This window comes from Podarcis erhardii (genome assembly GCF_964252035.2).
Source record: "Podarcis erhardii genome assembly, chromosome: 9".
Classification (NCBI taxonomy): Eukaryota; Metazoa; Chordata; class Lepidosauria; order Squamata; family Lacertidae; genus Podarcis; species Podarcis erhardii.
Genome location: NC_138512.1, coordinates 55,153,592 through 55,176,950, shown reverse-complemented (window position 1 = coordinate 55,176,950; position 23,359 = coordinate 55,153,592). Strand labels below are relative to the sequence as shown.

The 23,359-nt window shown below is 42.9% G+C and overlaps 1 protein-coding gene across 6 annotated transcripts in view; it reads left to right on the top strand.

Moving 5' to 3' along the window:
* The window catches only part of LOC309350395 (uncharacterized protein), a 54,612-nt gene extending 31,594 nt beyond the window's left edge, over window positions 1-23,018 (top strand). For 2 of the 6 annotated variants that reach the window (XR_014160314.1, XR_014160315.1), the window contains exons 3-7: window positions 10,343-10,551; window positions 15,619-15,719; window positions 16,852-16,901; window positions 21,226-21,301; window positions 22,879-23,018. Coding sequence is in view for 2 of the 6 variants with exons in the window: in XM_081877446.1 (XP_081733572.1) it covers window positions 21,226-21,301; window positions 22,567-22,623 (133 nt within the window). In the remaining 4 variants the exon portion in view is untranslated. Of the gene's footprint in view, window positions 1-10,342; window positions 10,552-15,618; window positions 15,720-16,851; window positions 16,902-21,225; window positions 21,302-22,566 lie in introns of all 6 variants that reach the window. The other 4 variants (XR_014160316.1, XR_014160317.1, XM_081877447.1 and 1 more) reach the window with 4 other exon arrangements.
* Window positions 23,019-23,359: the final 341 nt, after the last annotated feature.

The window sequence follows — 23,359 nt, the reverse complement described above, 5'->3', positions numbered from 1 at the left end:
AGGGATGTACTTTTTGCCTCTCCTGGATGCCCATTTATGGTCCTTTAAATAATGTAGACAAATCATTTAAGGCTTTAAAGGTTATAAACAGCACTTTAAGTTGAGCTTAGAACTGCATTGGTTACCAGCACAGCTGGTACCATAATTGTGTCCAACACAATGACCATCCAGCTTCCAACAAGTCTCGCTCGGATGGTTGCATTCTGGATCAGATTATTTTTCTGGACGATCTAGAGTTTCTAAGTCATGATATCCTTCTCTGACTTTGGAAGTTCTTTGATATTCCCACTCTGAATGACTAGGGCTAAATCTAGACACATAAAGAAGCATTTCTGTTAAACATGTCGTAATTTAAACAGGGAAATCCAGTAGGAAGGAACAGGACTCCAACAGTGCCATCTGGTGGCACAATATTATACTGCATATACAACCATAGCTGTCAAGTGTCCCTTATTTGGCGGGACAGTCCCTTATCCCAGCGCCATGTCCCGCTGCTGACCCTTATTGATGAGGCTTCATTTGGCTGCTGGCTGGGCTTTCTGCCTTTGGCTCAGAGGGGCTCAGAAGCTGAACATACTTGTGCCCGGAAAATCCCTTATTTTGGCTGCTGATCCCTTATTTTCAAATCTATAAGTTGACAGCTATGTATACAACACATATAGTTCACTTTTTCTTTACCAATCTAGCTGAGTCCTAGCAGTTCAGAGAAAGAGAAGGATTATGAAGTTATGGAAATTGGCCAATGTCCCAATTTCTTATAGTATCTTGGTGTGTGCTCAGTTTGGTTGAGAACCCATGAAGATTGTTCCACTAGTCGGACACTCCACATGAGGATCATATTCTCTTAATGTATATATCTGTTTAGTATGTTGATGTATGGACTACAAGGGGAGCAGAGTTCATTCAGGAAAATGCATTGTAAGTGAAACTGTTGCCTTTTATTAGCCATCAAATTATTATAATACGAGTAAAATTCCAGTCAGTGTCACTAATATTCTGTTTCTATAGGGGAAATTCATATAGTGCAGCAGATGCACTACACCAGTGCAAGCATTTCTCATCAGCAAGGGCTGAGCTAGCCAATGTTTCAGCTGGAAGGTGCTTCTCCCACTGCAAATTTGGACAGTGCTCTGCCTTTCTTTTTCCGGAGGAGTAAATGGCAACCATTTGCTTAATAGCGGATGCACCATTGCACTCAGTAACACCATTTGAATACCTGCTCCTTAATCTTGGCAAACACATCCATAGAGATACCATGTCATTTTCACGGAAAAGAGATAGGGAGGGAAGAGAGACTGCCATCAACAAGAGAAACTGAGAAACGCAAGAGAAGGCTGCACTCCCTTTGCTTCTCTGCGAGTAAGCAAACCCCGTTGAACTCAGGGGGACTTACTGCTGAGTAAGTAGCACTGCCATGCAAATACCGTACTCCAGCCATGGGGATCTACACATTCAGAACCAAATCAGAATGCTAAGCATTTCATGTCTTGCATGTGAATTTTGTTTCACATTCAGAAGACAGACCATAAGGTAGATGCTGCCATCTAGAGAAAAACAGCAAGAGCTTCCCATTTCACTTTGTGATAGCCTTTTCCTCTTGGGGAGAATCAACAGGAACAGCTTGTGAATCTAGAGAGGATCTCTGGAGAGGGGCTGCAGCTCAGTGGTAGAACATCTGCTTTGCATGCAGAAAGTCCCAAACAAGCCCTGGCTGGGAGTAACTCCTTGTCTGAAACCCTGGGAAGCTGCTGCCAGTCTGTGTTGACTGAGTCAGGTATAAGCCTATTATTCCAACAATGGATTCAGTGATAAATGCACGTATGGATGGAATACCTTCCTGCTCTTTACTCTGTGCAGGATAGCAATTAGTGGTACCTCGGGTTACATACGCTTCAGGTTCCAGACTCCGCTAACCCAGAAATAGTACCTCAGGTTAAGAACTTTGCTTCAGGATGAGAACAGAAATCGTGAGCCTTTCTCCTGGGCATGGTCGGCCAATTGGTGCCAAAGAAGGACAGAACTTTCTTTATGTATGCAACAACAGCAGCAAGAATACTCATCGCGAAGTATTGGAAGACACAAGATTTACCCACCCGGGAAGAATGGCAGATGAAAGTGATGGACTATATGGAACTGGCGGAAATGACTGGCAGAATCCGAGACCAAGGTGAAGAGTCGGTGGAAGAAGATTGGAAAAAATTTAAAGTTTATTTACAGAAATATTGCAAAATTAAGGATTGTTAGGAAGATGTTGGGAAAAGGAAATTATGTGGTTTTAGTAGAAATGACATAAAGGATTAAGTTAAAATGAGTTGATGAAAGAGAGAATGTAAAATTATAGTATATTAAGACAAATTATTAAGATAAAAATAAGGTTGGAAGGATTTCCTGAAATAACAAATTGAATTAGAATACAAAAATGGGAGGCGTGAGGAGGTCAAGGAAATAAGTGAATGTAAGTAAGTGATGTACAGGTTTGACTTGTTTTTTTTCTTTTTTCTTTTTTTGTTTTCTGGTTTTTGATGATGTTTTTTCTTTTTATATATGTATTGTTCTTACCTTTCCTTTTTTCTGTAATCCTTAAAATCTTAATAAAAATTTATTTATTTATTTTTTAAAAAAGAGAACAGAAATCGTACTCCGGCTAATGGGAGGCCCCATTAGCTAAAGTGGTGCTTGAGGTTAAGAACAGTTTCAGGTTAAGAAAGGACCTCTGGAACGAATTAAGTACTTAACCCGAGGTACCACTGTACCACTTTCTTGCCCCTCAGTAGATCAGAAAGACTAGCACACAAACAAAGACCAGATCAAATATTTCTGGTGTGTGTTCATGCCATTTTTGGGGGGCTGGGGTTTACTGGGAGGGTGGGATAAAGGGTGGGGGGTGCATGGGGTTTTTAAAATTTTGTTTTACTCTTAATTACTCTGAATTCATTTACTCTTAATTCTCCAGGTTTGAAAGAAGAAGTGCCAAAAGGAGTTAGTGTTATTTGCTGGGTCGATTGTTCAGCTGCCTCTTCTCTCTCTCTCTCTCTCCCCCCCCCCTTTCTTCATAATGCAAAGGTGCTTTGTTTACTCCCCAGTTCTATTTGAAAGAAAAAAGGAGCCTGCTCAAATCAAACAGACACGCACAAAGAAACGATGGAAAAATACCTGAAAGACAAGAAAGAAAAGTGGGGGGGATTTACCTTGTCTCAGGCTATTATGCACACATACAGATAAATAAACAGCCCACTCTGTTCAAAGGATGAGCACACAGACTAAGCCTTAATGGTAAAAAGGAATCTTTTTTTAGATAGAGGCTGCCTCCCAAACTCTTATTACTGGCAACAATTCTTGGAACACAGCCAGGGTGACTTATTATGAACTACTGGATTCTGTGTGGTTTATCATTTACTTCCTGGGCCTGCAAATAGTTCTATATCCACAAATCTTTACAAACATTCAGGACATCGATTTCAGCAAAGCTACTCGCATCTTTAGAGATTAACATGTGTGTTTTCAGTGCATTTTAAGAGTTGCATCCACGCTGAATGAGCCCCGCCGGGGGAAAGTATAGATGAGATGGCAGCAATTTCATGTCTTATTAGGGGTTACTTCACTTCAGTTTTAGTTAGAAGGGGAGATTCCATAACATTTGAGAATGTTCTACAGCACATTGTTTAAAAAGAAAAGAATAATCAACAAGTGCTGGGAGAGCTTCCAAACTGATCTGGGAAATGGATTGGCTTCCTATCTTTTGTAAGGCACAACCCAAGAACATTCTTCCAGTACAAAGCATCACATGATACTCATTAGTAGGTCCTATGAAGTCTCCATGCACCTGTGTTACTGTGAATATTAATGGAAAAAGGTACAGTGGTACCTTGGGTTAAGTACTTAATTCGTTCCGGAGGTCCGTTCTTAACCTGAAACTGTTCTTAACCTGAAGCACTACTTTAGCTAATGGGGCCTCCTGCTGCCGCCGCTCCGCCAGAGCACAATTTCTGTTCTTATCCTGAAGCAAAGTTCTTAACCTGAAGCACTATTTCTGGGTTAGCAGAGTGTGTAACCTGAAGCGTATGTAACCTGAAGCGTATGTAACCCAAGGTACCACTGTAGATCTCATTGGTTTCTTTGAGACATACTTAACCTCCCATTTAAATCAATGAAACACAAAACAACAGCGTAATCTTATACATTGTTGGGGGCGGGGAGCATAGCCCTCCAGATATTGTTGGGCTACCACCTGCATCAGCCCCAGCCAGCTCTGGCAGTGGGGAGAGATAATGGGAGCTGCAGTTCATCAACATCTGGAGAGCCACAGATTCCCCATCCTTGCTATACATAGAACTGGTGCTTGTATGGAACTTTTCCTAATTGCCCAAAGAACTTCATGCACATAATCTTAAGAACATTGGGAGAGCTCTGCTGGATCAGATCACAGAACTATCTCTAGTACAACATCCTGTCTCCCACAGTGGCCAACAGAATACCCCTGGAAAGTCCATAACCAAGGCATGAGCACAATCTCCACCTCTTGCTTGTGTTCTCCAGTGACTAGTATTCAAAGCAAAACTTCATCTGATCTTGGAGGTATTATTACCAGAGGCCGTTGATAGTCATATCCTCCATGAATTTGTCTAATCCACTCTTCAAACCATCTACATTTGTGACCATCACCACAGCTACTTGTTAGGTAAGCCACTATTATCATCCTGATCTTACGTATGGTGGATTGAGGCTTTCCTAAGGCTATCTAATAAGCTTGCATCTGAGCTGAGCAGGGCTTGGCAGCTGATATCCCACTCATATGCCTGCTGTTGTTGCTGTTTAGTCGTTTAGTCATGTCCGATTCTTCGTGACCCCATAGACCAGAGCACGCCAGGCACTCCTGTTTTCCATTGCCTCCAGCAGTTTGGTCAAACATATTGGTAGCTTTGAGAACACTGTCCAACCTTCTACGCTGTGCAAATAATGCAATGTGTCGTGTTCCATGTACGACACACTAACTTTTGCTCCTTTCCCAACATGAGATCACTGCATGGACATATCTGCTAGCACATTCTCATGCTTCCACATTCCCTGGCACTTCTAGTATCATGAATGCATCTTCCTACTTTTCTACATCTCAAATGATTTAGGACTCAAATTTGCAACTAGTGAATTTCAGAAGCCCCATCATATGACTAAACCCAAGACCTCTGACCTAGATTTTGCCTCAATTTTACAAGATTGTGCACAGATTGCCTTTTAATCCCTCATTGCCAACAAAGAAGAATTGCTGCTTATATCTTGTTGCTGCAAACCTATCTCTAAAGTCATGTCTGTAGATAATTCCTGGGGAGAACATCAGTCTACCCCTAGAGTATGGTTGGGTGAAATGAGCGTTGCGATGGTTGCCAGCCAGATCATCACCTGGTGATATTGCTTTTATCACTAAATACACCAGTATGGTTGGGCAGGGTGGCTGAAGCTACATTCTTCTCCCTCATCTCTCCCCAGCAGCTGTGTCCCTCAGGACTTGTAACTTGGATCCATGGCAGGTATGGGAGGAGAATGAAGAAATGACATGGCATCTCTGTGTCCTTAGGATATCAGTGCCAAAGGATGGGACTAGTTCTGAGCCGTCTTCAGCTTTTGCTGCTAATGAACAGAGCATGTGAAGAATAAAGGTCTTGTTTTTGAGGGAGGGAGTGCAGCTCAATAGGAAACATTTTCATGGAGAAGGTCCCGTGTCTAATGTCCAATATCATCAGGTAGTACTGAAAAAGACTCTGCCTGAAATCCTGGAGAGCAACTGCCAATCAGTGTAGACACTACTGAGATAGATGGATATTAGGCATCTGCCCATTTTTTCAGAGGCTTTTCAGTGTCTTTGAGCTTCTCTTGGCTGTAACACTTTACTGCCACCATGCTTGATTAAGAATCTCAATATTGCATATAGATAGATACATAGCTTTATCCTGCTCTGGGTGTATAATATTATTTATCTTATTAACTATTACATTTATTGTTTGGAATCCATAGAATTCAAGCAAGATTTTAAAAATGAGTTAAGAACCAGGTACAAGTGAAAACAAGATCTAATAAACGTAATTTCTACAGAACTCATCCAATGTAACTATAAAAAGGATAAATTCTCCCCACCCCACTAAAGTAAGTTTACCAGATGTCCACGCTTCCCGGAGACAGTCCCCGGATTTACAGCTTTCTCAGCATTCACATGTACATAGCAAACAATAAGTGTCCCTGGATTCACTGAAAAAAATCTGGTAACCTTACACTAAAGAGCACCACGAACAAAGCTGCCATCAGATCCAGTTTAAGAACCCTAAGCCTGGACGAACAGAAAGGTCTTAGCCTGGTGCTGGAAAGCTGACAGTGATGGTATCAGTCACGTTTCCCTGGGAAAAGCATTCCACTACAGTGGTACTTTGGGTTATGAACTTAATTTATTCCGGAGGTCCGTTCTTAACCTGAAACTGTTCTTAACCTGAGACACCACTTTAGCTAATGGGGCTTCCCGCTGCCACCGCGCCGCTGGAGCACAATTTCTGTTCTCATCCTGAAGCAAAGTTCTTAACCCGAGGTACTATTCCTGGGTTAGGGGAGTCTGTAACCTGAAGCATATGTAACCCAAGGTACCACTGTACTGGGGAGCTACCACTAGAAAACCCTCCCTTAGAGGAGGCACATGGAGAAGGGCTCCTGCTGATGAGTGTCTTTTGTTGTGTGGGTTAGACTACACATTTACACCAATTCTGTGATAATTTTCAAAATTCTAAATAGCAGCTGCGGGGAATCAAGATTGAGGGCCGGATTTAACTCTTTTATGCGTGTGCACACACACACACACACCATGGTCCCAAAGAAAATCTCCACCTAGGAAATTGTTCTAGGAAGGGAAATCCTATGAGTGCCAATGGAAGTTCCCCACTCCCCCCCCCCGAGTGAATAGTAGCTTCAGAATAGTTGGTAACGCAGCCCATGCTCACTGCAATCATGCAATTAATGTCACACCTAGTTTAGCTCTTTCACCAAGGCTCCCAACGCAATTGATCTGAAGCATTTTGGACTTAAGCTGATTTACTTCTCTTGGTTTTCTTCCCATATCTTGAACTCTGCCCTTTGGTCACTCCCCAGCCCATTGTTGTCCCTGTCAGCTTTGATTAGCCACTGACCTACACTTTGCTGGTGTTTGTGCAGTCCGGAGCATGCTGTTTGTTTTTTAAAATCTACCGTGATTTTGCCTTCCTCCACGATGATAAACTCTGCATTTCACTAATAGAGCTATAAAAATTAACTAACCTAACTTTTATTAGCTTGTTTGTTTCAACTACAAACGTGGTGGGACGAGGTGCACCCTTGACCTGACCCCTTTTTGTCGCTCCAATCATGTGATCATGTAAACAGATGTCAGTACCAATGTCTAAATACCATTTAGAAAAAGGTATGGGGCAATGTTTTCTCTTTTATGGGCCAATCTTTCTTAGGATTCATGGTTCTTCATGAAATGCCATTTGGCAAGATTTTATTTATGTATTAATCCGCTGTAGGGAATAGGTCCATCCTTTTGGTAGACTTCATCACCACCTAGGATGAAGACTGACATAAACCAAGTTCAGAGTGAATATTTGACCCACAGTGCAAGTCTAGTTTTCTCCTGGGTTCTCACAGGAAAGGACAAGTGTGGATACCAGCACATGGGACATGGTTAAGTTTCAGGACTTCCCTGAGACATCATGCCACTTGAGGCAAGATTTTGCTGCCCATCCCATGCCCAGATGTCAGGTGTCATTTGAATCTTATTTCAATGGTGGCTAGGAGATAGTGTCCTCTATTATATCTGTGGGCACCAGGCAATTTTCAAGGGTGCAGGCAAACCCAGCTCAGAGTGAAGTGCCTGGGGAACTCATGAGAAACAGCCAGGTGGTTGGCATCACTGTCCTGCCACAATTCCCCAGAATGTCCTACCCAAGGCAGCTGCCTCACTTTGCCTAATGGAAGTGTGCAGAAGCTTTGGCCCTCCAGATGTTACTGGGCTCTATCTCCCATCATCCCTGGCCATTGGTCATGCTTACTGGGGCTGATGGTAGTTGTAGTTCCACAACATCTGGAGGACCAAAGCTTCTCTACACCTAGCCTTAATGGTAGAGCCATCCCTGTTCAGTCTTCTTGGCCCCACCCCATACTTTGGGGAAGCTGTTGGCCTTTTAATTTTTCAAGGTGCCATATACACATGTGTGCATGTATCCATTCATTCATTTCCTTACTAAGTAAAAAAGGAAAAGAGAACTCTTCTTAAAGAGGGATAAAAATTCTAGGGCTAAGCTGAAATGGCTCATCTCATACCTGTCAACTGCCCCGGGGGGGGGGGGGACTAGGACATCTTGGTTTTCCCCTCAAGAGCACAGCTGCCATTTTGGACATGTTGCTCTAGCACAATTTTTGGCCGAGATCTCACCCTGAAAAAAGCGTGTTTTGTTCCATGCCCCCCAAAAGCACTTTTTCAGATCCACAATGCCACACATGTTGCATGACTCGTGCAGGATTTTGAATACCAGGAATATGGTGTCCCAGGTTTGGGCCATGTCAACTGGTTGGGTCAGAGCCACAGAAATAGCCACACTGGCAGCAGGAGAAATTAGGAGAACTTGCTTTGGGGGGGGATTCATATTAGGCAAAATTGTATAAAAAAATGTGTGCATTCGAAGAAATTCACACTGAAATTTTAATTTTCATGACAAATATATATATCACAAACTGGTCTGGGAATGTGCAGAACTGATGACTGGAAATGTGAGAAACAGAAACAAACCAAATTTGACAGATTTGTCCCTCCCTACTCAAGACACTGGCTTGTCATGAGATAGATAGAACATGGTTGTATTAGGATGGTTGAGGAGACACCCACTCACCCAGGCTGAAAGAACACCATCTGAACATTCAGACAGCATGTGAAGGGCACTCTACACATATGAGGAACTGTTCCACTTGGGGGGGGGGACCCTGCAAAGGGCTAGTGTTTTGGATGAGTAGGATCATTGTTTGAGATGCACACAGTTTTAACAGCCTGAAATTTTCTATATACAATAAAATTCTACAGTTCACACTGTGCTCAGCATAGATTTACAAAATAATTTGTTAAAATATTTTTTATTCACAATGTTCTTGAATTACAAAAGAGGGTGCAATGTTTCTTTCCTCTTCTCCCCCCCCCCCCGGCCCATCATAGGGGTCTTAATTTGAAGTTGCAAATCCAGACTCTGATGTTCAAACAAATTGATCTATAGATATGGGTGGTTTTGCATCCTAGGTATATATGTGACTTCAAATGTCAATGCAAACAGCCCCATTAATTTTCTATTAATAACTGCCCCCCCCCCTTCTCCCTCACTTGGCGCAGCTGAATGTCTGTAGTTAGATGGCTTCTTTCCAGAGAGCAATGAGTGGGGTCAGATCAGCAACTAACTTTTTATTCACGAACATACCGGCTGACTGATGGAAATTTCTAACAGTCTTAAGACTTTAAGCTCTTGGTACAAGGGTTTACATCAGACCCTTCATGGAAGGGGAAAGCTAGCTAATCCTTGAACTGCTAAAACTTCCCACAAGAAAAGACAAACCACCACAGGATGGGGTTTGTGTATTGGGTTTATTATACTCAATTTATTTATGAAGAATAATAGACCTTGATATCTTAGATCTCAAGGACCATCGTCGGGGGGGGGGGAGCTCCAGAATCAGTGATCTTTGGTTGGTACTCAGTGGATTGCCTCCAACTAAGTCTTATGCAGAGTAGACCCACTGACATTAACAGGCCTAAGTTAGTTGTCTATTGATTTCAATAGGTCTACTCTAAGTAGGAGGACCATTGGCTACAGCTCATTGTATCTACTGTAAGTGTGAGTTGCTGGCTGGTGTCGTTGCCCCTTATGCAGTTGGCATTTTTGTTTCCTTACCCCCTTTTCCAAAACAGTGTATATATTTAAAAAGAAGAAAAGAAAAAGAGCAAGAAAAGAATGCTGAATTCTTTGATGTTTTCTTTGAGCAAAACAGACTTCCTCTTTAGAGCAAAGAGGCTTCAGTTCAAGGTATTCAGTCGTTACTGTCAACTTGTCAACTTCACCATTTTAATTTTTTTTGGCACATGTTGGGTTGTTGTTGTTTTGGTAGACTAGTTGGCTAGTTGTTTCTTAGAGCAATTCTAACTCTAGCCTGGGGTAGAGCTGAGCTCTGGAGCCACTGGCTCATCCAAAGCCCAGCTGGCTCCTAAGGAGAACAGAAGCAAGGGTGGCACTGACACCCTCCTCTCTCTCTCTCTCTCTCTCTCTCTCTCTCTCTCTCTCTCTCTCTGCAGCACCAGCAAATCAGGCACTTCTTTTGCATCCAGATTCAGTCAGCGGGCTCCAAAGCATGCCATTCCTTTGGAACAGAAGCTTCCAACCACCGAACAGGATATATTGATTTTATCCAATAATGCATGAGATTTGAAAGCTTGCTGTGGGCAGGGAAGTTGCGGCTGCTTCTTTCAAGCATTGCTCTTTAAATGGAGAAGTCAAACGAGCAGTAAGCCCAACTCAGAGCACTTGAAATGACTCCCAGCATTTCTATTCATCCATACAATAATCTCTTGAAGTCTAGGGGTTTCCAAGCAACCTTGACAACGCCAGTGCATGTCTGCATGAAGCCTCTCTGCCATTGTGCTTAACTTGGCTTTCTTTCCCCCTCTTTAATTACGAATGGGAGAAGCGTCCGGCAGGAGTGTTCAAACATGTTCTTGTTAAAATAGTCAATAAAGGGCGCTGAGATTTGCGGCGCACCATATATACCATTACTCAAGAATATACATTATAGGGTACAATTTTTCGCTACAAGGCACAGCCTTCTCTTTACCACAAAATGATACCTTAACATAAAGGTTAATTGGAAGGTCTGAAATACAGATCTAATCGATAATTGGACAGGCTGCCCAGACATTTGTCATTGTTAACAAATACACACAGAATAATTACACTTTAAAATTCTGTGGTGCTCTATTCTTTGTCATTTCCCTGTGCAAAAATAACCTCCAAAGTGTAAAAAAAACCCACAACACCACTTGGAAAATCCCCTATTTGTCATCATATGGGGTTTAAGATACAATTGTATATAATCTTTCGTAGGCTGGAAAATTCAAAGTCTTTACAGGAAGGTTGACTTCATAGAACCATCTAATTTGTGACACCTTAATTCTCATTGAATAGATTTCCCCCCTGTAAGTCTTAGGGGGTGAAAAATATTGCCCCCCTTCCTCAAAGCTTTTTGTTTGTTCGTTTTCACTCAGACTAGGCCTCATTTACTGCCGGATTTGCGCTGGATCCTTCTGGAGTACCTCAGAGTTGTTAAGCGACAATCTAAAAGCCGATTTAGGATTAGGATAGCTTAACCAGGTGAACTGGGGGCTTCGCTTTGATTGGGTAGGAAAGCTAGCGCTGTGCTTGGTAGTCCATCTTGCGATACCGAAAGGCTTTATCAACATCCTGAGAGGAGTGCATTCAGAATAGGTGGCAATGAGAATCTCACTAATCAGCGAAGGATTATCTGGGGCTCAGAGCTATACTGCTTCTAATTCCTTCTTCATGACGCTGTTCATGCACTGCAAAATGATCTAGTGCAACACCACCAGTATAAATATTAGATGAGCCTCTTCAGTCTCTTAATTAGCACTTTCCGAGGGAACTGGGTGTTGAGCAGTCAGAAGTAATCAGTTGTGAAATAATACAGGTTGGGTGGGGGGGAGAGGACGGAAAGCCAAAATTACAGCAGGATTTAAAACAGGATTTATGGTCCTCAACACAGGGTTGCGCACTGCACTTTTCTCATCTGTTCTTTCCTATTTCTGAAGTTAAGTTCGCTCTAGGCTTGGTCTCATAGCCTCATGTTAAACCACACCGGTTTGTCAAAGGCGCTGCGATCAAATCGACATGTTAGTTTTGGGGCTTCTGTAAATGTTTCCTGCTCATCCTGGAGCGAACGCTCCTGTGGGAAACAGGGAAACGTTAGGCGAGTAAAATGTCAGATTCTGGCTGCATAACCTTCCAGGATTTTTAGCATACATTTTGTTAAGTTGTGGGTGAACATATCAGACGACACAGCGATTCTTCAACAGCTCTTGTTTATTCACAGGCCAGGACAGAACTGAACTGAAGGGTTCAGTCAGCCTGCTTATATAGAGCTCCAGTACAACGTAACTGTGACAATTTTCTAAAACTATCCAATCACTTGACGTCACTTTCGATCCCTTATTTGCATAACTATCTACAGTATCCCCCTGCTGGCCCAGGGTGAGAACTTCAGTACATAACACATTTCCTAACAGGAGGAACTTAAGCACCAGGAAGAACTTTCTGACTGTAAGAGCCATTTGACAGTGGAATGGTCTCCCTCAGAAGGTGGTGGACTCTCCTTCCTTGGAGGTTTTTAAGCAGAGGATGGGTAGCCATCTGTTACGGATGCTTTGGTTGAGAATGCTGCATTGCAGGGGGTGGGACTAAATGACCCTCGTGGTCCCTTCCAGCTCTACAGTTCCATGATTCTGTTGTGCAAGATTGTGGAATAATGTGAAACATTCTCCATAGTGTTTTAACATTCAATCCCTTTTCACAGGGAACTCTAGGAATTCATAGAATCATAGAATCTTGAGTTGGAAGGGACCAAAGGGTCATCTAGTCCAACCCCCTGCAATGCTGAATTGTATCTCTTGGAGGGGCCCTCAGCACCGTGGACAAACTACAGCTCCCAGAATTCTTGGTGAGAAGCTATGACCGTTTAAAGTGACATCATAGTGTTTTAAATGAATGGTGTCAATGTGGCCCCAGTTAAAAACCACCTGCTGTGTTTAGGATCAGAGTCCAAACATCAAATTAAATGTCCTTAGAATATTATTATTTTCAATCCCATTTTGCCCTTCACATATTTAAATACAATGTAAAACCACTCTTCTATAGAGCTCCAAGAGAAGTGTATACAAAATTAACATTGTGGCTTTTCTCCCACACAGAGTTGTATTTGAATTGTCAGCACTGTTGTTTCTATTGCTCAGGAAAACAAGCATCCTCTTCACCAACGTGTTTCACTGCACACATTGTCAAAATGACAGAACAAGATAGCTTTAATTAGTTAACATCCAATTAGGTCCAGTATCTGGAAGACCACCAACAGGGTGGAACCACTCTTGCTTTCTCTGTTGTTTTATATCTTACAGCCCCTCCTGCTCTCACCTTTCATGCCTCTTTGAACATGATGCTGACATACAATCATGCCTACAAACAACTGAATGCTGAAACTACTTCTCCCATCAAATTAGAGCATGTCTGCGTTTGACCTTCCTCTCCTCATTTTGCCATTCTAGAATAAAACGATCCAGACTGTAAAAGCTGGTTTCAGAATAGATCTCCACACATTTTATTTCCTGAAGCACATGCTAGTAAGGTACTGCATTTTTCGCTCTATAAGACACACCAGACCATAAGACGCACCTAGTTTTTGGAAGAGGAAAACAATAAAAAAAATATTCTGAATCTCAGAAGCCAGAACAACAAGAGGGATCGCTGTGCAGCGAAAGCAGCAATCCCTCTTGCTGTTCTGGCTTCTGGGATAGCTGCGCAGCCTGCATTCGCTCCATAAGACGCACACACATTTCCCCTTACTTTTTAGGAGGGAAAAAGTGAGTCTTATAGAGCAAAAAATACGGTCGTTTAGGGACTAGAGTACAAGTGATTCTGACTTAGGGTATGTCCACATTTTTAACTCAGAGTGACTTGTCTGTTTTTCCAGCTGTTCTTCAAAATGCCAGTGGTGGACCTTGGGCTTTCAAATTTCAGTGGCACCCTGCTCAATGCCAAAATTCCTTCCTTCCCCACCTCTCACCTTCTGTTCTCCATCACTGTTGTAGTGCCCCCTGTAGCGCCCTCCCAGCTCAGCTCCCAGTGCAGGTAAACCAGTCACGCTCCCCTAAATCTGCGCCTGAAAACGCTTTCTACCTGAGATGTTAACATCACCAAAGGTCCCATATTGCTGATCAGGATATGATTTGTTTCAATATGTCATACTGTCATACAGTGGTTCCGCTCCTTCCTCCTGGGCCGTGTTCAGAAAGTGGTGGTGGGGGATGAGTGTTCAGACCCCTGGGCTCTCACTTGTGGGGTGCCTCAGGGTTCTGTCCTCTCCCCCATGCTTTTCAACATCTACATGCAGCCGCTGGGAGAGATCATCAGGGGATTTGGGCTGGGTGTTCATCAGTATGCGGATGATACCCAGCTCTACCTCTCTTTCAAATCAGAACCAGTGAAGGCGGTGACGGTCCTGTGTGAGTGTCTGGAGGCGGTTGGAGGATGGATGGCGGCTAACAGATTGGGATTGAATCCTGACAAGACAGAAGTACTGTTTCTGGGGGACAGGAGGCGGGCAGGTGTGGAGGACTCCCTGGTCCTGAATGGGGTACCTGTGCCCCTGAAGGACCAGGTGTGCAGCCTGGGAGTCATTTTGGACTCACAGCTGTCCATGGAGGCACAGGTTAAATCCGTGTCCAGGGCAGCTGTGTACCAGCTCCATCTGGTACGCAGGCTGAGACCCTATCTGCCTGTGGACTGCCTCGCCAGAGTGGTGCATGCTCTGGTTATCTCCCGCTTGGACTACTGCAATGCACTCTACGTGGGGCTACCTTTGAAGGTGACCCGGAAACTACAACTAATCCAGAACGCAGCAGCCAGACTGGTGACAGGGAGCGGCTGCCGAGACCATATAACACCGGTCTTGAAAGACCTACATTGGCTCCCAGTACGTTTCCGAGCACAATTCAAAGTGTTGGTGCTGACCTTTAAAGCCCTAAACGGCCTCGGTCCAGTATACCTGAAGGAGCGTCTCCACCCCCATCGTTCTACCCGGACACTGAGGTCCAGCACCGAGGGCCTTCTGGCGGTTCCCTCACTGCGAGAAGTCAAGTTACAGGGAACCAGGCAGAGGGCCTTCTCGGTAGTGGCGCCCTCCCTGTGGAATGCCCTCCCACCAGATGTCAAAGAGAACAACAACTACCAGACTTTTAGAAGACATCTGAAGGCAGCCCTGTTTAGGGATGCTTTTAATGTTTGATGTATCATAGTATTTTAATATTCTTTTGGAAGCCGCCCAGAGTGGCTGGGGAGGCCCAGCCAGATGGGCGGGGTATAAATAATAAATTATTATTATTATTATTATTATTATTATTATGTGCTCACACCGAGGAATGTTTAGGGGAGGTACTGTTTTTACCCCATCCGTAGTAGACACGCGTTTGTACCATCAGTCTCATCTGCACACACTCAAAGTTTTGACAGTAAGAGCGGATGTGGCATTGCTGAGAAATACTAGTGGGTGTCAAGTGCATATCTGAGCATGCGCATTCTGACCACTCTGGATGTCTGCACTCTGAAGATGCTATTTTGAATTGGGTCCTGTTCACTCCCATGATGATATTACTACTGCAAGACCACCCACAGCAGCAGAGGTGGCTTTGGCAAAGGTGTTCAGACTTGTATTGGCTTGTGGATTCCAATTGCTGTGAAGCCGCTTTGAGAAGAAGAAGAAAATCCTTCAAATGTTTTTGTTTTTCTTCAGAAAGAAACAGGATGACCATGCAGAACGTCATAGGATGTGAACATCATGGGATCACGGATTTGAAATACAGCACTGGAAAATGTGATAAGTGTACATTAAATGTAAGTGTAAACATACTATTATATTCCAGTTACTTAGTAAACAGAAGTTTCCATTTCTTTCAATGGTATTTACTTCTAAATAGTTTCCACAATGCATAGGTCTACATTCCCATGAAGTCCCCAGCACACAGGCCTCTAGCTATGGAATAGACATTCCCCACTATTTTAGCTTAAAGGGACATGGGTGGCGCTGTGGTCTAAACCACAGAGCCTAGGGCTTGCCAATCAGAAGGTTGGCAGTTCGAATCCCTGTGACGGGGTGAGCTTCTGTTGTTCAGTCCCAGCTCCTGCCCACCTAGCAGTTCAAAAGCACGTCAAGTGCAAGTAGATAAATAAGTACCACTCCGGCGGGAAGGTAAACGGCATTTCTGTGTGCTGCTCTGGTTCACCAGAAGCAGCTTAGTCATGCTGACCACATGACTTGGAAGCTGTCTGTGGATAAACGCCAGCTCCCTCGGCCTATAGAGCAAGATGAGCACGCAACCCCAGAGTCATCCGCAACTGGACCTAACAGTCCTGGGTACCTTTATCTTTTCCTTTTACTATTTTAGCACTGGGTTCAGATCCAGATAATAAATGCAAGGCTTTTATTATTTTTATTAACAGAAACTTTTGTTTCTGTTTTTAAATTTAAGCTATTGTGTTGTTATATTTGTGACTTTGTTGTTTGATGTTAATAACAGTAAGTACTCTCACTCTAGAAAGGCAGGGCAGTAATTATTATGATAGCAGATAATAAATAAAGCTGTAAGCCTAACCATGCCTACTCAGAAGTAAGTCTCATTGAACTCTATGATGTTTTAAGTGAAGGTAGGACTGTAGTCTTTCCATCTCTAATTAATACTTCCAAAACAATACACATGTGTTGGTTTTATCAATTTAAACAAATTTAGGAGGAACAAAATGAGGAAAATGCAATTATAAGTTACTGTATAAACGTGCACTATTTAATCTTAGAGTATGACCGGAAAATTGCATTTAAAATTGTAATGTCATTTGTTCTCTTATTGCCTGTATGAAAAGCCTTTGCTCATTCAAGTGGGCTTGCCATGCTTTCATGGGAGGGGGAAGAGAAAGGGAAGAAAGCAAATAGTTTAGAAGTCATATGTCTCATATCTAGTGCTACTTTCAGACCCAGAAAGGGGACGGCGTTTAATCTCACCACCCTCAACATATTTCCAGGTAGGCTTCAGATACCACGTCGGATGGGCTTCCATTTCTATCACTCCCTTAATGATGAATGAAATTCTCCATCTAAACAAATAAGCACTTCAGAGACTTCCCCTTGACAGGGCTGTTAATCCTAAGAGTCTGTCTTATCGCTGTACAATTCAAGGGTTGAAGATGTACAGTATCCCCGCACCGCCTGGCTCTTACACAGCTATGCATAAATGCTGACACATATAACAAGCAAACTTCTGTTCGGGTGGGTGCTTCTGTTCCACTGCTTGTATAGGCACAGTTACAGATAGGTAGCCGTGTTGGTCTGCCATAGTCAAAACAAAATAAAAAAATTCCTTCCAGTAGCACCTTAAAGACCAACTAAGTTAGTTCTTGGTATGAGCTTTCGTGTGCATGCACACTTCTGAATAAGCGTATCTTCTGAAGAAGGTATCTGAAGAAGTGTGCATGCACACGAAAGCTCATACCAAGAACTAACTTAGTTGGTCTTTAAGGTGCTACTGGAAGGAATTTTTTTATTTTGTTTTGTTTTTTTTTTATATAAATATTTATTAAAGTTTTTAAATATAAATGCACAAATAATAAACAATCTTACTTCTATCACAGACATAATTTCATCACTTCTTTGGACTCCCTCACGTCTCCCGCTCCCATTTACATCGTTAAAAGTTTTTTCCAAACAAATTATCAGCTTGTTTACAATCTCATGTCCACTCATTCAAATATAATCTAGCACTTCTTCCAAAAAATTTTATATTTTCTTTAGTCTCACTTATCATCAAATTTCAAATCTAATTTAGTGGTGGCCAGTTTTTTATAATCTAGCATCCTTCTTAACATTCAACCAAATTACAATGTTTTTGTAGATACTTCTTGAATTTCTCCCAGTCTTCCTCCATCTTCTCTTCTCCCAGGTCACGGATTCTGCCAGTCATCTCGGCCAGTTGCATATAGTCCATCAGTTGCATCTGCCACTCTTCCAGTGTGGGTAGATCTTGAGTTTTCCAGTTTTTTGCGATGAGTATCCTTGCTGCCGTTGTTGCATACATAAAGAATGTTCGGTCCTTCTTTAACACCTTCTGGCCGACAATACCCAGAAGGAAGGCCTCTGGTTTCTTAGTGAAGGTATACTTAAATACCTTTTTCAGCTCATTATATATCATTTCCCAGAAGACCTTCACCCTAGGGCATGTCCACCAGAGGTGAAAGAATGTTCCTTCATTTTCTTTACATTTCCAACATTTATTATCAGACGAATGGTATATTTTGGCAAGTTTAACTGGGGTCATGTACCATCTATATATCATTTTCATTACATTTTCCTTCAGAGCATTACATGCGGTGAATTTCAGCCCAGTGGTCCACAACCCTTCCCAGTCCTCAAACATAATGTTATGCCCAATGTCCTGTGCCCATTTTATCATAGCCGATTTAACCATTTCGTCTTGTGTATTCCATTTTAACAGCAAGTTATACATTCTAGATAATACCTTAGTCTTTGGTTCTAACAATTCAGTTTCTAACTTCGATTTCTCCACCTGGAACCCTAACTTTTTATCATTTTTAAAAACTTCTTTAATCTGAGCATAATGTAACCAGTCTCGCACCTTATCCTTCATTTTCTCTAAACTCTGCAATTTCCAATTGTCTCCATCTTTTTCTAATATTTCCCAATATTTTGGCCATTTGGCCTCCATATTGGGTCTTTTTAGGGCCTTAGCCTCCAGAGGTGAGAGCCACCTTGGAGTTTTATTTTTTATTTTGTTTTGTATAGGCACAAACACTTTTTATCAGTCTCACAGAGCTGTGGCCCTCTTCATAATTTGGCCTTGTGGTTTAGACCAATTAGACCTCCTCAAGTATTTTGTTGACTGGTTTTCCTTCAGATAAACTATCTGATTGGCTTTAGTGGAATACATCCCCCCCCAACCTCTTTGAAGCATTGGCGCTATCCCCTAGAGGTCCCATGCAGGGATGGAGGGTGAAATTCATTCACATTTTCATGTGAGCTTACTGAATTCACACTTCCTGAACCAAACCACAGCTAGCCTTCAATATCTGAAGCAAAAATTTACATGTCTCCAAGTTTTGCAATGCAGTTATCCAGCCAAAGAACATCTAGGAAATGTAAATGTGAGTGGACAATGCATACAGATGTGCATACTTTAGTGAAAATAATGTACAAAAAAGCATTCTACTACAGGAAACTTGCTTGCAAAAATCCAGTGAAGATGAATGTTGCAAAATTGGAATATTCAGGACAAATAAAAGATTGCTTCAAACCCCAGAGGCTGTGGCACAACCCAATTTAGGGCCTTTCCCCCAGTCCAAATTAGCAAATAAGTACAACACTGGAAGCAGAAGCAAAACCTTTTACCTCCAATAATGTTCTTCTACCGTCGTTGTCATCTACAGCAAAACTAACCCCATCATTTGCCACTGTCTTTATGTTGGATTAGTGTATCATGCTGTAAGTACTCAATGGAACTAGCAGGAATGCAGCACTCCAAATTATGTTGTCTGGGGTGGCCCAATCTATACATTGTTAATAGATAAGGCAGCCTGTCAGATGACTCCTGTGCCAAACTTCTGATGAAAATCACAGAGCACTACCAAATATTGGGGAACAAAAGGGCATATTTTCTGTTGTTGTTTTTCATCCCACGTCTATGGAGGGCATATGCAATATGAGCTACTGTTTGAAAAGCAGAACATCATGTGTTCCCAGTTTATAAATTATAAATATTCAAAAGCACAAGCTCACTCCTAGGAATTGGTTACACTCCACGGTATCAGGAGCTGTTTTGTACTCTTTTATCTCTTCTGTGGGATGCCTCCTCCTCCTTCTCCTATCCAGGCTGCTCTTAACAGCATTACTGCAAAGAAAATAGATATTTGCATGCCCCGAGATCTGGAAAGATTTGGAAGAAAATAACATTGCCCCCCAAAAAGAATAAATAAGGAATGTGATTTGGATTGATCCATTCATTACTTTCAATCTTGTTCATCATCAAGATGCTTATCACAGATCACTATCCTTATTAAGGTGACTTTGCAATTATACTATAGTCACTTTTATTCCAGGCTCTCAAAGCTTTTCTCAAATGTTGATTAAGCCTGGCAACTATTGTCAATAACAACAGCAGCAACAGCAACCTTCTTTGGCACTGGTGGAGATATAGAAATGAATATGGTGGCTTGGTTCAGGGACGGCTAAGAGGTGACTGCATCCTTCTTTGGTTGCCATTTTGTCTGCCCCATATCCCTCACCCTCTCTTTCCTTACCCTTTGTTACACCATGGAAGGAGCAGCTTCCTACCTGGCAGGCATCCTCCCCAGCAAGAAATACAAGCTGATCTATCCTATCCCACCAGGTGAAAAGCAATGAATGGCCACCAACTTGGATGGCTTTGAATGAGGATTAGGCAGATACATAGACAACAAGACTATCAATGGTCACTACTGTATATCCTAATTCACTGGATCCTAACTTGCTCATCCCTGCAGAACTTGGGTTCAGATTGCTCCCAAAGTGAGAAGCAGTGCCTTATATATGTGTGCTGCTCTTAGACCAGCCTGCCTGCCCCCAAGCCTAGAGAAGTAGTTCTGGATGATCTGAAGTAGCATGCAAAGTACTGCTGCTTCTTTGACAAGCAGTCATTCTTCATGCTGGGGAACGGGATACAGCATTTTTCAATACAATACTCCCATTTCCTATCAGAAGAGATATTCTGCAGTCCGCTCTGTTCTTCAGCCTGGGGAGGGCCCACTGTGTTCAGCCAAGCTGTTTCATGGAGGAATTATGCCATTGCTCAGAGTTCTAGTTTGCCTAAATAGGCTGAAGTGAAGTCGGCTTCGTTCCAGACTTCTGTATAGTGCTTTCTTCCGCCATTGTCAACACCAGTGAAGGGCACTGCTTCCAACATTGAGGCAGATGTGTTTCGGTACAAAAACAGCACCTACAATCTAAAGTATTTTGTTTGCAATGTCGTATCTCAGCTGACTTTATAGCCCCTTATCACCTCGTTAAGCAAAGAGCTGAGTATTTGCTATATCCACAAAGCAGAATTTTCAAATCCATTGATCAAAATGAACCGCAAATGTTTCTGAAAGGGCTTTATGCCAATACAAACCTACTTTGCTTAGAGTTGTTACCTTGCACTTTCCCAGCACATGCATTTTTCTCAATTGCTCTTCTTTAGTCTATATGCATCTGTTGACTGGGATATTTATCTAAAGGGCACACAATACCATCTTGGGCAGCACTATCATATGTGATGTAACCACTGCACACAGAGACTGATCTTTATGTTTCCCTACGCAGGTTATCTTGGAAGCAGCATCATTTGTTGAATTGCAGCCTGAACTTTGCAATAATTAACGATCTTATTATTTCAGAGGTTAGACTTTTCTTTATTTGAATGTGTTGACCTTTTGTATGGAACTGATCAGGGTAAAATGTAACCCGTGTTAACAACTATTGTATAATCATACTGTGCTGTGCTGAAAAGCATAGCTTTAATTGAACTCTATCCTAAATCAAACGGGACGCGGGTGGTGCTGTGGGTTAAACCACAGAGCCTAGGACTTGCCGATTAGAAGGTCAGCGTTTGAATCCCTGCGACGGGGTGAGCTCCCGTTGCTCGGTCCCTGCTCCTGCCAACCTAGCATCAAAGTGCAAGTAGATAAATAGGTACCGCTCTGGTGGGAAGGTAAACGGCATTTCCGTACGCTGCTCTGGTTCGTCAGAAGCGGCTTAGTCATGCTGGCCACATGACCCGGAAGCTGTATGCCGGCTCCCTCGGCCAGTAAAGCGAGATGAGCGCCACAACGCCAGAGTCAGCCACGACTGGACCTAATGGTCAGGGGTCCCTTTACCTTTACCTAAATCAATCTTTTTAAAAAAAGTGAATGGGAGACAGCATAAGAACATAAGAAGAGCCTGTTGGATCAGGCCCATCAAGTCCAGCATCCTGTCTCACAGTGGCCAACCAGATGCCTGTGGAAAACCACCAAGCAGGGCCTGAGGACAAGCACACTCTCCCCTCCTGTGGCTTCCAGAAACTCCAAGCATGAAGGCCAAGCATGACCATCACAGCTAGTACCCATGGATAGCCATATCATCCATGAATTTGCCCAGTCCTCTTTTCAAACCCTTCAAGTTGGTGGCCATCACTGCCTCCTGTGGGACTAAGTTCCAAAGTTTGACTATGTGCTGTGTGAAGAAGTACTTTCTTTTGTAAGTCCTGCATCTTCCAACATTCAGCTTCAATGGATGTTCATGAGTTAGTGTCTGCCGGTCAAAATGTCCCGAGGGCAGAGCTTTTTTCAGCTGGAACTTACTGGAACTCAGTTCTGGCACCTCTCACGTGGACGCCATTGCCATTCTAAGAGAACAAGGGAGGTGTGTTCTGGCACCTCTTTTTCTAGAAAAATGGCACTGCCTGACAGGAACTTGAATATATTCCCCTATTACCAGCAGACACAAGTCCCTGGTGTAGAAAGAACCTTCCCATCTCACTTGAGAGACAAATGGACAAGTCCCTCCTTTCAAGATGATGAAGAAGGGTTGCCAGTTGGTGAGGATAAAAGGAAGCTGCCTTGGACCACTGAGTCATCTAGCTCAGTGTTGTTTGCAGTGCACTGACTGGCTGTGGTTTTCTAGGATTTCAGACGAGGGCTATTCCCAGCTCTAGCTGGAGATGCTAGGGATCAACCATGAGTCCACCTGCGTGCAAAGCATGGGAGAGAGGTCACTGCACCCCATTGGTTATACATCTCCATCACATCTGTAGCTGCTTTCGAGAATCAAAATGGTAGCTCTGGTTCTCATTGTATGTGCTCAGTGCTGCAGCACCCTCATAGACTGGAGCTGTAGGCCCATTACAAAGAATCCCAAGCTGAAATACCCAAGAAAACAAAATGACACCATTTGAAATAAATTAACTTTTCCACCATCTGTATCCATTTCTGCCAGATCCACTGGGGACACAAGCCTGTATCTGCATTGATTGGATGAATTTCAAAGACCTTTTACCTGCTCTCTGTTTGTGCTGCTTCTCATATCTTTATGACATGAAATGAACTACTTGGCGCCACATTGCTGTTATCCATTAACCGTTCCTGTTTTCCTAATCATCTCAGACTCCATCTTTCTCTGTCCTATCTGTTATTGTCTTCTGAAGAGGGATGCAATGTTCCTTTAGCCGGGTCTGGTTTGCATGACATGATTTGTGTATCTGCCTACCAGAGTTTCTTCTGTGGAGCCCTGTATATTATCTTCTTTCCCCATTCTCTACCCCACCCCCGGCTTCTCCGTAACCAGGCGAAGAGGGTCATACATCTGTAAAATGACAGCAGTTATGAAAAATGGGGGCTTGGTACACATGGCTCTCATCACACAGAGACTCATCTTCCACACCACAGACAATACTTGTTTCCTTGAGAGGCAGACTGCA